This window comes from Strongylocentrotus purpuratus, unplaced genomic scaffold, assembly GCF_000002235.5.
Source record: "Strongylocentrotus purpuratus isolate Spur 01 unplaced genomic scaffold, Spur_5.0 spur5_scaffold_7, whole genome shotgun sequence".
NCBI classification, from domain to species: Eukaryota; Metazoa; Echinodermata; class Echinoidea; order Camarodonta; family Strongylocentrotidae; genus Strongylocentrotus; species Strongylocentrotus purpuratus.
The window spans coordinates 15,021,594-15,036,251 of NW_022145613.1; the positions used below are offsets into that span (position 1 = coordinate 15,021,594).

The 14,658-nt window shown below is 36.5% G+C and overlaps 1 protein-coding gene across 2 annotated transcripts in view; it reads right to left on the reverse strand.

Moving 5' to 3' along the window:
- Window positions 1-2,929: 2,929 nt before the first annotated feature.
- The window catches only part of LOC754769 (twitchin), a 127,369-nt gene continuing 115,640 nt past the window's right edge, over window positions 2,930-14,658 (reverse strand). For both annotated transcript variants that reach the window (XM_030973794.1, XM_030973795.1), the window contains 6 exons: window positions 11,513-11,704; window positions 10,622-10,786; window positions 6,586-6,735; window positions 5,733-5,885; window positions 5,086-5,193; window positions 2,930-4,536 (listed from right to left, as the gene is read on the reverse strand). In XM_030973794.1, coding sequence (XP_030829654.1) covers window positions 4,289-4,536; window positions 5,086-5,193; window positions 5,733-5,885; window positions 6,586-6,735; window positions 10,622-10,786; window positions 11,513-11,704 — 1,016 coding nt within the window. In that variant the 3' untranslated portion in view covers window positions 2,930-4,288. The remainder of the gene's footprint in view (window positions 4,537-5,085; window positions 5,194-5,732; window positions 5,886-6,585; window positions 6,736-10,621; window positions 10,787-11,512; window positions 11,705-14,658) is intronic.

A 14,658-nucleotide genomic window follows, 5' to 3' on the forward strand; every position in this document is an offset into this window, starting at 1 on the left:
TAAGAGGAGTTGCTCTTGACTGGTTTAATGATTATTTGTCAGGTAGAAAGCAATATGTAAGCTACGAATCTGTAGATTCATCATTATTGCCTATGAAATGTGGTGTCCCACAAGGATCGATACTCGGTCCTTTATTGTTTCTACTGTATGTTAATGATATCTCGAACTCAACTACATCATTACAATATATTATATTTGCTGATGATACTAATGTGTTTTGCTCCAATTCCGATTTTCGATCACTTCAGAGAATTCTGAACACCGAGCTACCTAAGCTGTCTTTGTGGTTTAGGAGCAACAAATTGTCTCTGAATCTGAAAAAAGCTAATTATATTCATTTTCAAAGCAGGAAAAATGCAACTGATAAACCTATACCTGAAATAGTCTTGGATGGTGAATATTTGGAGAAAAAACAAAATACTAAATTTCTTGGAACTATCATCAATGAAAATCTGAAATGGAGTGATCATGTACATTACGTTTCAAAGAGAGTGTCACGCACTGTTGGTTTACTGTATAAGTTAAAACATTATGTGCCTTTGAATATTCTATATATGCTATACAATTCCTTGATTCTTCCTTACATGTCTTATTGCAATATACTGTGGGCAGACTCAAAAGTATATACTGATAAAATGCTACTTTTACAAAAGAAAGCGATTCGTGTGTGTACCAATGCTGGATATCGCGATCACACTGATCCCCTATTCGCGAGGTTAAAAACTCTGAAAGTAACTGATATTAACTTTTTACAAAAAGCACTGTTCATGTTCCGTCTACATAATGATTCCCTACCTTCCCACTTCCCACCAATGTTTTGTTTGAATAGAAATATTCATACATACCCAACCAGACAATCAAATAAATACCATTTATGTAATCCTAAAACAACAATGGCTATGAAATCTATAAGACATTCTGGTCCGGATATTTGGAACTCACTGTCCGTTGACATCCGTAACTTGAAGTCAGTATATACTTTCAAGAAAAGTGTGAAATCAATTTTATTGAGCAAATATTGACAAATCTCTTAAATTAACACATGATATCATATATGTTTGTCAGCATTTCCTTGATATAGCAGGAAAATCCCCCTCCCATGCACCCTCTATCCCATTTTTTTTTTTTTTTTTTGGTTGCAAGTCACTGTTTATTTTTTGTTATTTTCCCCCAATTATGTTCTGTAATTTACTTTACTTTACAATCGTTATGATTTTAAATGTTTCTGGGCTGCAAGTGTATCAAGCTGTCACGCTTAGGCTGTAGCCCTTCTGTATCATCACCTCTTCGAGCGTATGTATCTATGATTTACTGAATGTGGAAATGTAATTTAACTTATGTTTTATACTCATGTAAAGACATTGTCACATTATTGTTATAACCTATGATGATTCAGTAACCAATAAATATTTCAACTATATTTCAACTATAATTGGCATGGCAAAGCCGATCTGCGCTAACTTAAATGCAAAGTAAATGAATTCGAATGACAAACACGCGAATTTGGCTGGGAAATCCTATATTAGAATTCATCCATTGTCAGTGCCTAGTTTTAACCCGACATTCTTTTACAGGAGCATGTTTGTTACAACAAGTAAGAGTGCGTCACTGGTGATTGCAGTGTACAGGGCCATTGCCGCCATTAAGTTGACAATTAATTGTTGAGAAATAGCATAGGAGTGGTATAGTGCTTGATACAGTGGCGTACGCAGGATTTTTTCAAGGGGGGGGGGGGGTTTCAAATCGGGCCCAAAATTTCGCAACGACTCAGCCAGCCGCTGAATAAGGGGGGGGGGGGGGGGGGGGGGGGGGTAAGAGGAAACCTTTTTTTTTTTTTTTGGTCTCGAATTTTGAAAATTTGACATTTTGTCCAGTTGGGGGGGGGGGGGGGTAAGGGCACCTTTTTAAGGTCAACCATTGGCAATTTTTTTTTTTTTTTTTTTTATTAAAAAAAATTAAAAAAAAAAAAAAAAAATTAAAAAAGGGGGGGGGGGGGGTTTTTTTCCAAAATAACATACATAAAACATACACATAAAAAAAACTCGAGGGGGGGGGGGGGTTAACCCCAAAACCACCCCCCTGCGTACGCGCCTGGCTTGATATATATAAGAGGGCAATGTCCTCCCAAATCAGTTTTGCAAAATAAGAAATGAATTGAGAAATGAAGAAGGATGAAATGAGGAAAGTACTTCATCAGCCCCGCTAGAACGTTGAATATAATAAAACGGTCGATAAAAGAGAAAATGTAATAGTCCGAATGAACAACAACAACACCACAACTAATACCACCATCACTACAACTACTACCACCATTACCTCCACCACCGTCACACCGACTACACCACCATCACCCCACTATCACCATCACTACCACCATTGCCTCCACCACCATCACAACCACCACCACCATCACAACTACCACCATCATCACTACCACCGCAATCACCTCAACTACTACCACCATCGCACTACCACTACCACCACCGTCACCACCACCACTATCACCATCACCACTTAATGTTAATTACCACCGTTACCTCCACCACCATCACAATTACCACCACCATCACAACTACCACCACCATCACTACCACCACTATCACCTCAACTATTACCACCATCACAACTACCACCACCATCACAACTATCACCACCATCACTACCACCACCATCACCTCAACTATTACCACCATCACAACTACCACCACTGTCACAACTATCACCACCATCACTACCACCACCATCACCTCAACTATTACCACCATCACAACTACCACCACCATCACAACTATCACCACCATTACTACCACCACTATCACCTCAACTACTACCACCATCACAACTAATACACCACCATCACCACCACCACTATCACCATCACCATCACTACCACCAACATCCTTGCACAGCAATGACAAACAAGGTTGAATTTCGTGTTGTGTTCTGCGTACAGATTTATTTGAAGTCTGCCCTCTACGTTTAACATGGCACTGCAATTAGTATTTTTTTATAATTGTTATTCTTTTTTTCTTTTCTTTGAAATATCAAGGGAACATGGCAAATAAGGGCAAGCGGGAAGCACAAAATAAAGAGAGATATGTTTGAATACCAAACAGAAAATATATGAAATTAATCATTATCATAATTGCACTCATTATTTTCATAGAATCACAGTACTCGGTCGAGATGCATAGAATTGCATACTCATAAATATATAATTTATACATTATAAAAGGGCGTTACGGATTCTCCAAAGTGCTGAAAAAGTGGTATTGAGAATACTTACAAAAGTAAATTTTCAATGCATTTTCCACTTTGTGAGAGTGATAGACGTCGTTCTACCTCTAAGCTATCATCCCACTTACACTTGGCAATTGCTCGATGCAACTTCTTAACATGAAAAAAACAAATTGTTTTGTTTTTATCACAAATCAAAGTGCAATATTCAGGCACACTTTGCATTTTACATCGCACTGACAATCTGCACGCCACTAAACTGTATCATCTACACAATCTGTCCTTCCAATTTCCACAAAAGGAGGACATGCTATTATCGTCCGAAACGACATATAAAAAAAATCAAGTTATTCTTCTTTTAAACTCACATTCCTCATAATGCATGCAATGATTTCTATTTACAGCTTGCCTCTTATATATCATTTATTACAAAAGAAATCACAGGTATGAAAAGAAAAGACTGTGAGGAAGACTAGAGGGCAGTTCAGCTAACTAAATGACTTTTGACCTGTGGGAAAAATTAATTGCCATGTCCCAGTAAGGTTTCGGTTATTAGATGACCAGTGTTAAATCATAGATTAAATAATACACAGAAATACGCAATATATTCCACATTTAGAAAAGTTATTACATAATTAATCTTTATATGCATAGATATAAATAATACTCTTTATCAAAGACAAAATAATCACTAATCTATTACACTTAAGTAATATCTAGACAGAGATATCTATTACATCATACATTATAAAGTTTCAACAATTGAAGTAAATCAATCAATCGATTATCCATTAAAGAAATGAAAAACTGACAAACAATGACAGAACACAGTACAAACTGGTCATCTCTACCAAACTGCTACGGCAATCTATACCTAAATTCTTGCGAAGTGAGCGGTTTTCCATGTCATGTTTTCTCTACGTTTTATCTTTGTTTCTTCTCTGGAGTTGTCATGTTTGTCCGGCATTGAATCGTTTTTCATTCCAAAAACTTTCAAATTCTTGGTTCTTTAATAAAGTTTTTTCTAGTTTTTTTTTTCCTTTGTTCAAATTTATTCCTCCTTGACCGAGTCAATCAGGGCTTGAACATCGATCTCTTCAACAGCGCCCTCATCAGATGCGGAGATGCTCAGGCCGAAGGTGGTGGAGCATTCGCCATTCTCGTTGGCGGCGCGTGCAGTGTAGTTTCCAGAGTCGGTGGAGAGAGCGAGAGGGATACTGAGGAAGTAGCTAGCGTCTTCGGACCAGACCTTGAAGCGTCCGCCATCCTCGATTTGATTGCCATTGAAGATCCAAGAAACTAGAGGCAAATTGGAGAGGAAGATTTTAGAATTTAGGCAACCATTTGAACAACATAGCCTCAATAAAACATGGATGAAGCATATATCCCACAAATAAAGGAAAGAGGTAAATGGGTATAAAAAATAGAACATTTGAAAGGGCTCTCTTGCATCAAGAGTTCATTTTAAAGTAACTTGATTTTCAAACAACAGGATTACAAAGGACTTGCATTTACACTTTCAAGATGTGCTTTGATACAAAGCGTTATGTAAACAGCCACAGCAGAGGCAAACTGGGAAACATTGAGAGAGAAAGAGAGATTTACAGATGGATAAATTTTGAATGAAATGAAATTTAGTTCCAAACGGGGTCACAACATCACCTGGCTTAAAAATGTGAAAGACATGTTGTCTTTGGAAAAATATCCTTGTTAAAAGAAGGTTCTATCTACATATGGCCAATGGCTTTTCATTGTAACCTAATTTTTGTTGGGAAAAACCTCAGATAAACACTGAAAATGGGTGGAGTCTCTACTGAGAAACCTCTTTCACTATGGAAACAAACTTACCGGTATCAGCAGGGCTCTCTAGCTGGAGGCAGAAGTCTGCAGCCCCACCCTCATCAACGGTTTGAGATTCAGGTCTCTGGAGTACTACAGGGCCTTGGTAGCCTGCGCCTAACAGATGGAAAGACAAAAAGCGATTTAGAGACATGCATTACATACAGAGAGAAACGTTACTGCTAAACGTTACTGTACCATAGAGCACATTTTGCCCCATCAATTGCAAGTACTAGTATGGCTGTACATTGTATCTTGAATCACTTCAGGGCATGCTTTATCCTGGACTTGCAAGTTGATGTCCAATTCTTTTCATGAGCCACTTAAGAATGAGAGAAGAAAAAAACGTTCTTACATAAGGGATATTTCAAACTTTATCATTTGTATGATAATATCAAGGATAGCAGAAGACATGCCAAATTTGGAAAGCAAAATACATTTAGCAATGTCAAGAATATAACTATTCTCAACTGTGATTGAAACTTTTGAAATCTAACATATCTATTCCTCTTGAAGTATATGCACAAAATATCACAGAATGTAAACGATATCGGTTCTCAAGGTATAGCAGTGCCAACATTGAGAAATTAAAATAAAGGAGACAAAAATTTCACATGAGCTGAATGCAGCTACAATAATTGAGCTGAACAACCTACCTGCTGAGCCGTCTTCGATGTCCATGGTGCTTGCAGACTGTGCAGCGTCACCGCTCATCCTGACCTGTGCGTCAGGGTCGTTCATGTCAAGCTCCATCTCAGCTTGCATCTCACCCTGTGCTACAGAGATCTCTCCTGTGGTCTGGGCGGGTTCTGTAGTCATGGCAACCATAAATGGAAGAAGAAAAGAATGAAATTATTTTCCCGCAGTGGCATAGCTAAAGGAGGAGGACTAGTACCAAAACAGAATAGCAGAAAAAAACATCATTAACAGGACTGACATGGAAAAACAGAGATGTTGGGAAATGGCAACATAAAAAGAGGATGATATGACCCCCTCCAATCCTCTCTTCACTCTGTGGCATTATCTCCAGCATTTGATCATCTGATGTTTCTGGTGTCAAGGCAATTAACTATCTCCTTGCTGCACTGTTTCTCTGTTTGTTAAAAATTTCTTAAACAAATTTCATCCAAAGTCATCCTTTGCTACCAGAACATCATCTTTCATGTACAGTTAAACCTGCTTCAGTGACCACCTGTCTACAAGACCACCTGTCTACAAGGACCACATTTTGTGTTTCCCTTGAAAATGGTTTCTCATTGAATCATGTACTAAAGAAACCTGTCTACAAAGACCACCTGTCTACAACAAGCACATTTTTCGTTTCTCTTGGGCGGTCACTGTAGACAGGTTTGACTTTACCATATCAATTCAAATAATTAACTAACAAGCATTGGGAGCACTCAGGAGCTAACTAGAAGCAGAAATATCTCTGGTGGTGAAATAGATCGACTGCCGGGCTGTACTCATTAACTCAGAGATGGAGAGAACATCAGAATTATACCAACTCACCGTCTCCTTCCTGTACTGTTTCTCTGTGTGCTGACATGCTGCTGTAGCCTGCCTCGACCTCTCCTGTTGCCTCACCATCGATGACCTCTGACCTTTCTGACCTGCGAGATTCTGACCTCTGCTCAGACACCTCCTCTCTTGATTCACCTTCTGTCGAAAGATCAATCAATAAAGGAATTTTATTTATTTATTTTATTTATTTCTATTCTTTTGACAGGGTAGCCCATTCACCAACAAGTAGTGGTCTTCCATGGGGCCCTGATTTCATATCATTATGCATTAACCTACCATGCCAAAGATTTCTTGAGCTGATGTCTATATTGAATGTATGTTAAACCAAACTCAAATTGTATTCAGTGGGTGACAACTTGTACAAGCAAGTTTGTTCAACATTTAAAAAAATTCTTCAAATGCTTGATCCTTAAAAAGTTGTCTCATGAAATCTTACAAATAATACTTGCTTGTAAATGTGGTGGTATTGTAAAGGTTAAATGAAAACAGAAACAGGTCAAAAAGTACCAAAGGCACTGCTTTTGTTTTTTTTGTCTTTGCTTAAAAATATTCAATTTCAATTTTAAATGCTTCTTACAGGATTGATCCACCTGCCATGAGGTTTAATCATTAAGAGTTACATTGGTTCATCTCTGAAAATAGATAAATTTCCCAATGGATTAAAATAATATTGAAACATTGTTGTTCATAGAGATGATGCCCTCTCCCTCTCTTTCATGAAATCGCGAAAAAATTGACAAAAAGGCATCCTCATTATGATAAAAAAGAAGATGGTCCTCATATCTGGTGCTGAAACGCTATACCAATATGTATAATTGAAATTGGGTTGGAGCATGACACATCTCAATTTTCCTGGATTAATCATGATACGAAGTGGTAATTACTTGTACTTGGATTCTGGGTTTCATAAGTCAAAAATATATCTTCATTCTGTGGAAGCTTGCAGAGAGGGTAGGGTGGGAGAGAATACATTTAATGGAACAGAACAATTCACAAATTCTAGGTAGATGTCTTCTAGATTTGATTCCTTTTGGCACCCTAACAATTTGATGAGGTCTTGCTGACATAGCAACTACAACTATTGTATGGAACCTGAATGTGAAATATGAATATGGAATATGAAAAGAAGAATGCATGTGGCAATTTGTGGAAACTGTCTTCATTGGTACAGATATACAAGTGAAGTTAAAGATCTCTGCAAAGGGCAAACGTAAAACAAAATAACAAGTTTTCTATAGCTGTTCATAATCAAGAAAGTAACAATATAGACCTTTATGGAGGGAGAGGATGGGACAATATCACTGGCCATACACTACTAAGATGACCTGACATTTGTTCTGGTGTCAACTGCTTCAGGCTTTTATTTTTTCAAAGATATAATAATAATAATAATAATAATAATAATAATAATAATAATAATAATAATCTTTTAGTCCACTCCAAATTTTATTAAGTTAAACCGAAAATGGAAATTCTTTTTGCCCAATTGATCGTGAGCCTGGCAGCCACTGAGCAGCGCCAGATCGACGTTGCTCTATCCCTTATTGTTGAACGCCAAACAAGGCAGCAGCAACTCCCGTCTTTTAACGTCTTTTGTTATGACGCGGCCGGGGTTCGAACCCACAACCTCCCGGTCGTGAGGCGGACGCTGACTGAGCCAACACACCGGTATATAAGGTTGGTATTGGGTTTTAGGTTAGGTGTAGGGTCAGGTTTAAGTGCAGTGTTTGGTCCAGGGTTGAAGTTAGAAACGTAGGAAGTGTAGAACATTAACTGAAGAGAAAATGTTTCCAGAGGATAGGTCATAGAATTACAATTAAGGGTGGTTCTCTAAGGGGAATAAACAAGGGGAGAGTGTTAAGAAACAAATTAACAAAACATGGTATAGCGTTGTGGAGAGAAGGGTGGCAGACTTAATTTATGTGTTATGTAAATGTGTTAAAAATGTTTTAATCAATTAACTACAGATATGAAATATGCTTCACTTAAACACAGTATATAAAATATCTACAAAAGGAAAGGAACCATATAAGAGACAGAGAAATTCTACAAAAGAAGATAAAGTTCCACAATCAAATAAATACAGTACAGTATATATTACATATACACAACTCTTAGCAAAGATCTCCCAGCTTCCAGATTAGAAAAGATGTAGCCCTCATCCACTCCCAAGACATTTAACCAGTTGAATACTGAATTATCTAATTCCCATAGACTTAACACGGGGACCACCAGGTTCCAGTAAGCAATGGGTTAAGGCCTAAGAGATGTGTTCATACGAGTCTGATGCCACCTGTGTCCCCACAGAAACATGCATCATGCAAGTCACAGACATTTCATCAAAACTACAGAAAATACAATATACATAAGAAGTCTTACCAAACAACAACACCACCCCTCCCCGCCCCCTCAAAAGGAAAATGTAAGATAGTTAATGCTCTTCACTAACATCTCGTATCTAGTTTAATTCTTGGTTTTAAAATTCTGCTAATTCTAATTCTCATTTGGGTGTTTCCTTCTTGCAAAATATTAACTGAAAGTTTTGCATATGTATTTCCTGTCAAGGAAGTTTCTGTATACTCTGTATACATCATCATACTGTACATCAACAAACAAATGCTATACATAAAGGGCCCTTGCATACACAACACACTAAATATCACTCCGGGACAATTGTACAAGTGCTAGACAAGGGAGACACACATCTCTCCAGTCATAAGATAGACACACACTACTTGTATACCTTGTGCAAGAGTACATTACAACAGGTCAAATCAATTATTTATTGCATTGTGTTGGTTGGGATTTGAAAAAAGGTGAACTGTATATTTTGAGCATCCCCCCCCCCCCCCCCCCCCCCGGCAAGGTTTGTTTCTTTAATGGCAAAATTTGTTGAATGTGAATGTGATATTCATCAAGGCCCATATAAATGAAGAAAAGATTTTATGAAATATAAATAATTCTAAAAGACAGTATGATATACAAAATAATGCTGAAACGTAGACCCAGATTAGAGAAAGTTTGAGTGTACAACAATTGCATTATTTTGTTCAATGCATTTGAGTCTTTCTGTTGCTCAAATTAACAAATCAACTAATCAGATTGAAACATGAATTTTACTAAATTTTGGGGTATAGCCTCTCTAATGGTATCCAAATAAACACACTTAATATATAAGCACACTTACACACAGTTCTGTTGCACATTAACTCAATACAGAAGGGACATTAAAACTTTCCATGCCAAAAACAGTATAGCCCGTAATTGTAAGCTTGCTTTTAATACTTGCTTTCAGCAACACAGTGCCATCAAGTTGATCTTTTAAAAATTTATATTGAATATTTGTTTGTGGATTCATTTCCAATTTTTGTTTGTACTTCAAAGAAAATAATGTCCTCCGCCCCCTCCAAAAAAAAAATAAATTACAAAATAGCCAAAACTATGTAGTTTTAAAAGTTGGCATGGAAAGAATCAAATACAAAGTTTGAAAGCCAGGGCCTAACTACACTAAGAACTGGGTTCAATTATATTTCAAAATGTGCTACTGGTTTAATTTTCTGCAGGATAACCATGTTAGCAACAAGAAAGCTGTAATTATTATTGTTGTTATCATTGTTCCATCTCTATTTGATCATTCAATCAAAAGAACATTTTTAGAATAACTCAAATACAATCATTTCAATTTTCATTTGATTTATTTTCATATTCAGTGCATAATATGTCACTGCTCTGTCTTTTTTTTTACAAAAATGGGTGTACTTTTATGTAAATGTTTTTGTTGACTGGAATAGAAATTAAGCTAGAAATTAAGCTAGCTGTAACTTTGTAGAAATTCTAGAATGATATGTAATGAAATTCTGTATTTATGCATCCCTTGACAAAGTGGAAAAATGTAGCAAAATGTAATAGAACCCAGCCTTTCTACATCTAATTAAACATCACACGATATAAGGTGAGTGGTGCTACACGCAGAGATAGAAGAACCGTTTAAAAGGAACTCCATCATCGTGGTTTGGTGCCCAACCTGACTGCTTGGTCTTCTTCGACTTGAGTCCACGGAAACCTTTTTGGATCAAGAGAGCAGCCTTCTCAGTCTCGGGCGCGTCCAGGTCGATGTCGATCTCCTCTTCCTCTTCTTGCTGCTTCTGTTGCTGTTGTTTCCGTGACGATGACGAGCTACTGACCGTTTCTGTTTCATTTCGTGGTGTGCAACATGTTTTCAATTTCAGATATGAGTACATCATTTATAAGGTAACAAAGAGCTTAATAGATGATCTGTTAAGTACTATTCTAATGATATTTTGTGCGATGTTTAAATGCAAGATTTACTAGTTACCAAAAAAGTTGTGATAAAATGTATTTAGTCAATTATGATTAACCCACTTTTGAAAGTGTTTCTGATCTTACCTTTAGTATGAAATTGCCGTTCTACATATATATAGTTCAATCCAGCTAAATCAATCTCAAAATAAAAACAATTGGAATTCAAAAATAATCACAATGTACTATATACCCCTCCCCTGAAAACAAATATCTGTCCTCTTACACCTTTCAAGGGTATTTGAAGGAGATTATCATCTAAATCTATCCCCCAAAAAATATATTTCCAACTACATATAGTATGAATCACTAAAATCTGAGCACTGTATTACATTTGCATACCGAACAGGGGCCCTACTTCATAAAACTTGTTATCTATAACAACTGCTAAATTTCTTTGACAAATTTGCTCTCAGCCAATCAGATGCCATGATTTCAGTAGCTTATAACAGTAGCTTATAACAGTAGCTTGTAACAGTAGCTTATAACAGTAGCTTATAACAGTAGCTTGTAACATGTTATTGATATCAAGTTTTATGAAACAGGGCCCAGATTTGTCTGAGTTGTTGTTGTTTGAGACTTATAGAAATCTTACCCTCATCGTACGATGACGCCTCTCTCCTGGACTTCCTGGTCGACGATGACGAGGACTCCTCGTAAGAATCCTCCGTCCTTCGGCTGCTCTTGTACTCCCTGAAGCTGGACTCCTCGCCTTCGTCGGAGACCTCCTTCCTTCTCCTCATGGACCTCGTCTCCTGGTGCTCCTGCTTCTTGTTGGGGTCGCGCACTGTGGGAGGAGAATGACCCAGGGGCAAAGGAAATACATTGTAATAATGGTTATGATAATGGATACTTGTATAGCGCTCATTTCCACCACGCAAGGGGCTCAAGGAATCTCGACTACCAATTTTGGTGATTACAGCATAAGGAATTCCTTCCTACTAAGTATCAATCAAACACTTGGCTGGGGGAGGGACAAATTTACGGTCAAAGGTTATACATTGAAATAATAATGATTATGATAATGGATACTTGTATAGCGCTCATATCCACCACGCAAGGGGCTCAGGGTGCTCCAATATTACCCTGGCCTTTTCTGGGGGGTGTTTCACAAAGAGATAAGTTCAACTTAGGATCTTTGTGAAACACCCCCCTGGACAACCAATTTTGTTTATTACGGCATAAGGACTTCCTTGCGACCAGGTACCAATTAAACACGTGGCTTGGGAGTGGCAAGAGTACAATGAACATGTAGATTAATGTACATGTAAGGAACAATAACTTGCAATGGATATGCTACTCTATGAAATATGTCGATCATTAACAGCAGTTTTTGTTTTAATCCTTTTGGATCAAAAGAAGAATCAACTTTCTACAAGGAAAACTACCTTGAAATGATTTATATCAATCTGATATGCAATAGGTTATACAAGATATTCAATATGTTATTATCAAAATGATATAATTATAATACAGTATTATCATAATCCATCCTATATTCTAAACATTAACCATTTTAATATAAATGTGGAATTAAAATTTTTTTTTAAATTTAAAAAGCTCATGCTAATTAAGTCAACAAGATAAAGATGAAAGAAAATGAATGAATATTTAAAAAGTTAGAATCTCACCTGAAAAGATGGGTGCAAGCTAAATGCTGGGTGGGTGATATATATGGAACAGCTTGAATATATATGTGCTTAGCAACACGATCATATTGGAAGGCGTGTAAAATGCAATAGGGTAGCAAAATAATATGCATGGAGTGTACTGCTTCTACTCCCTCATGCAGTAAAAAGCAAAGAGAATTTATGCAAATTGAAATATGAAAAATGAAATCACTATGTATAAGATAGAAACAAAATTAAACAAAAAATAAGAGAGGCTTTTGAGAAAAGAGGAAATAGGATGGAAAACAGAATAGAGATTGAAGTTAGAAAAAAGAAGGTGAGGAAAGAAAATATCATAGGAAAATGGAAAAGATAGGAAACATACGACAAAACTGAAAAATTGGGAGCATGAAAAAGTGCAAAAGAGAAAGTGAATAAAGAGGTAAACAAGAGAGACCAGGAGAGTGTAAAGGAGTAAGAAAGGATGGAGAAAGAAAAATAAATGTCATAGAAACATAATTGAGGATAAGATAAAACATAAGTGAAAAGTAGCAACAGAGAGAGTGGGAGAGAGAGAGAGGAAGGGAGAGAGTGAGAGAGAGAGAGGGAGAGAGAGGGAGCCGAGAGGAAGAGAAAGATAGAGGGAGAGAGAGGGAGAGGGGTGGAGAGAGGGAGAGGGGTGGAGAGAGGGAGAGAGAGAAAGAGAGAGAGAGAGAGAGAGAGAGCCAAGAGAGGCAGATTAATAGGCTGGATATATGTGTGCAACAGGTCATATGCAAAGTGAGCTATGCAGTCAGCTATAGATAGCGTATTAACAAACTGACATGCAGAGTATACGGTATATAACAGAAATAAAGGATATTCGAAAATAATAAATGTATTGAGGCGATCAAAATTAACATGATGTAAAACAGATACAAGTATATGAATCATGCACTTGTGGCATACATTACATGTATTTATTTCAATTCCATCATTCTTACAAAAGTTTTCTCTCAATTACTGGTACAACTAATTCATATCACAAAAGGCATAATGCTTTTCTTAATTACACGTAAGGACAAATTGTCTCTATCTAGCACCAATCAATTAGGAGAGAGTTTTAAAAAGAAATACCGGTAGATAAGGAAAGTTCACATGACTTCATACTTCATTCAAGGCTTTAAATCCATAAATGACATACCTAGGAAAATTCTTGCGATATTTTGGCAAATATCACCTCAAGATAACAGTTCCTGCAATAACTTTAAGAACTAAAAACCACTGGATATCAAAAGTTATGTTTTGTGGAGAATACTATGAATTAAAAGAAAAAAACAATGAAAGGCCATATTAAATCCACACCAAAGTATCAAGACCCATTAGATAATTTTATGTACACGTATACACATCAGAAACATTTCTAGAAGTACCAATTGTACATTTAATACTTGTACAAATGTTTTTTTTCATATCCTGATATTTCTCAGATAGAGTTCAAAGAGAAATGAACCCATCAAAATCAGTATCAATAATTCAAATACAATGTACGTCATACTTCATGTATCAAAATTATGAATTTAGTAATGTTTCATATTAATTTTTTATATTTTTATATAGATTATACACGAAGAAAACAAAAACCTGACAAGAATGTGAAATCTTTGAAAACTTAATGCAAATATTATCTTAGCATAGAATTATTTATTCTCTGTCAAAGCTTTTGCCTCCCGCAAACTTGCTAACTCTTTTTCCATCACATCTCTATTACAAGGAAATACATTTATATCCGAAATCGAAATTACAAAATGATAACCATGTTTTTTCAATATGTGTTATGGAGTGGAGAGTTTGTACATGTGTAAATGCCTTCATTTGCAATACATGCATGGTGCAACTTTGACCAGCATAGATATGAGAATTCTCCATAAGCAACACATTTTGCAATGGTTTGCATTCGCTTATGGGACTTTTGTATCAAAGATGGTATTCAAATTGAAAACACATATACGTATAAGCATTGGAATAACTAACCTAAAGAAATTATGAGCTATAGTTTAAGTGTAGTTTGAACATAGTACAACCTAAAAGTATTTCACTTATGGGTACCAAATCCCCCTCCCCTATCATGAAACTTTCAAGATTAATCCTT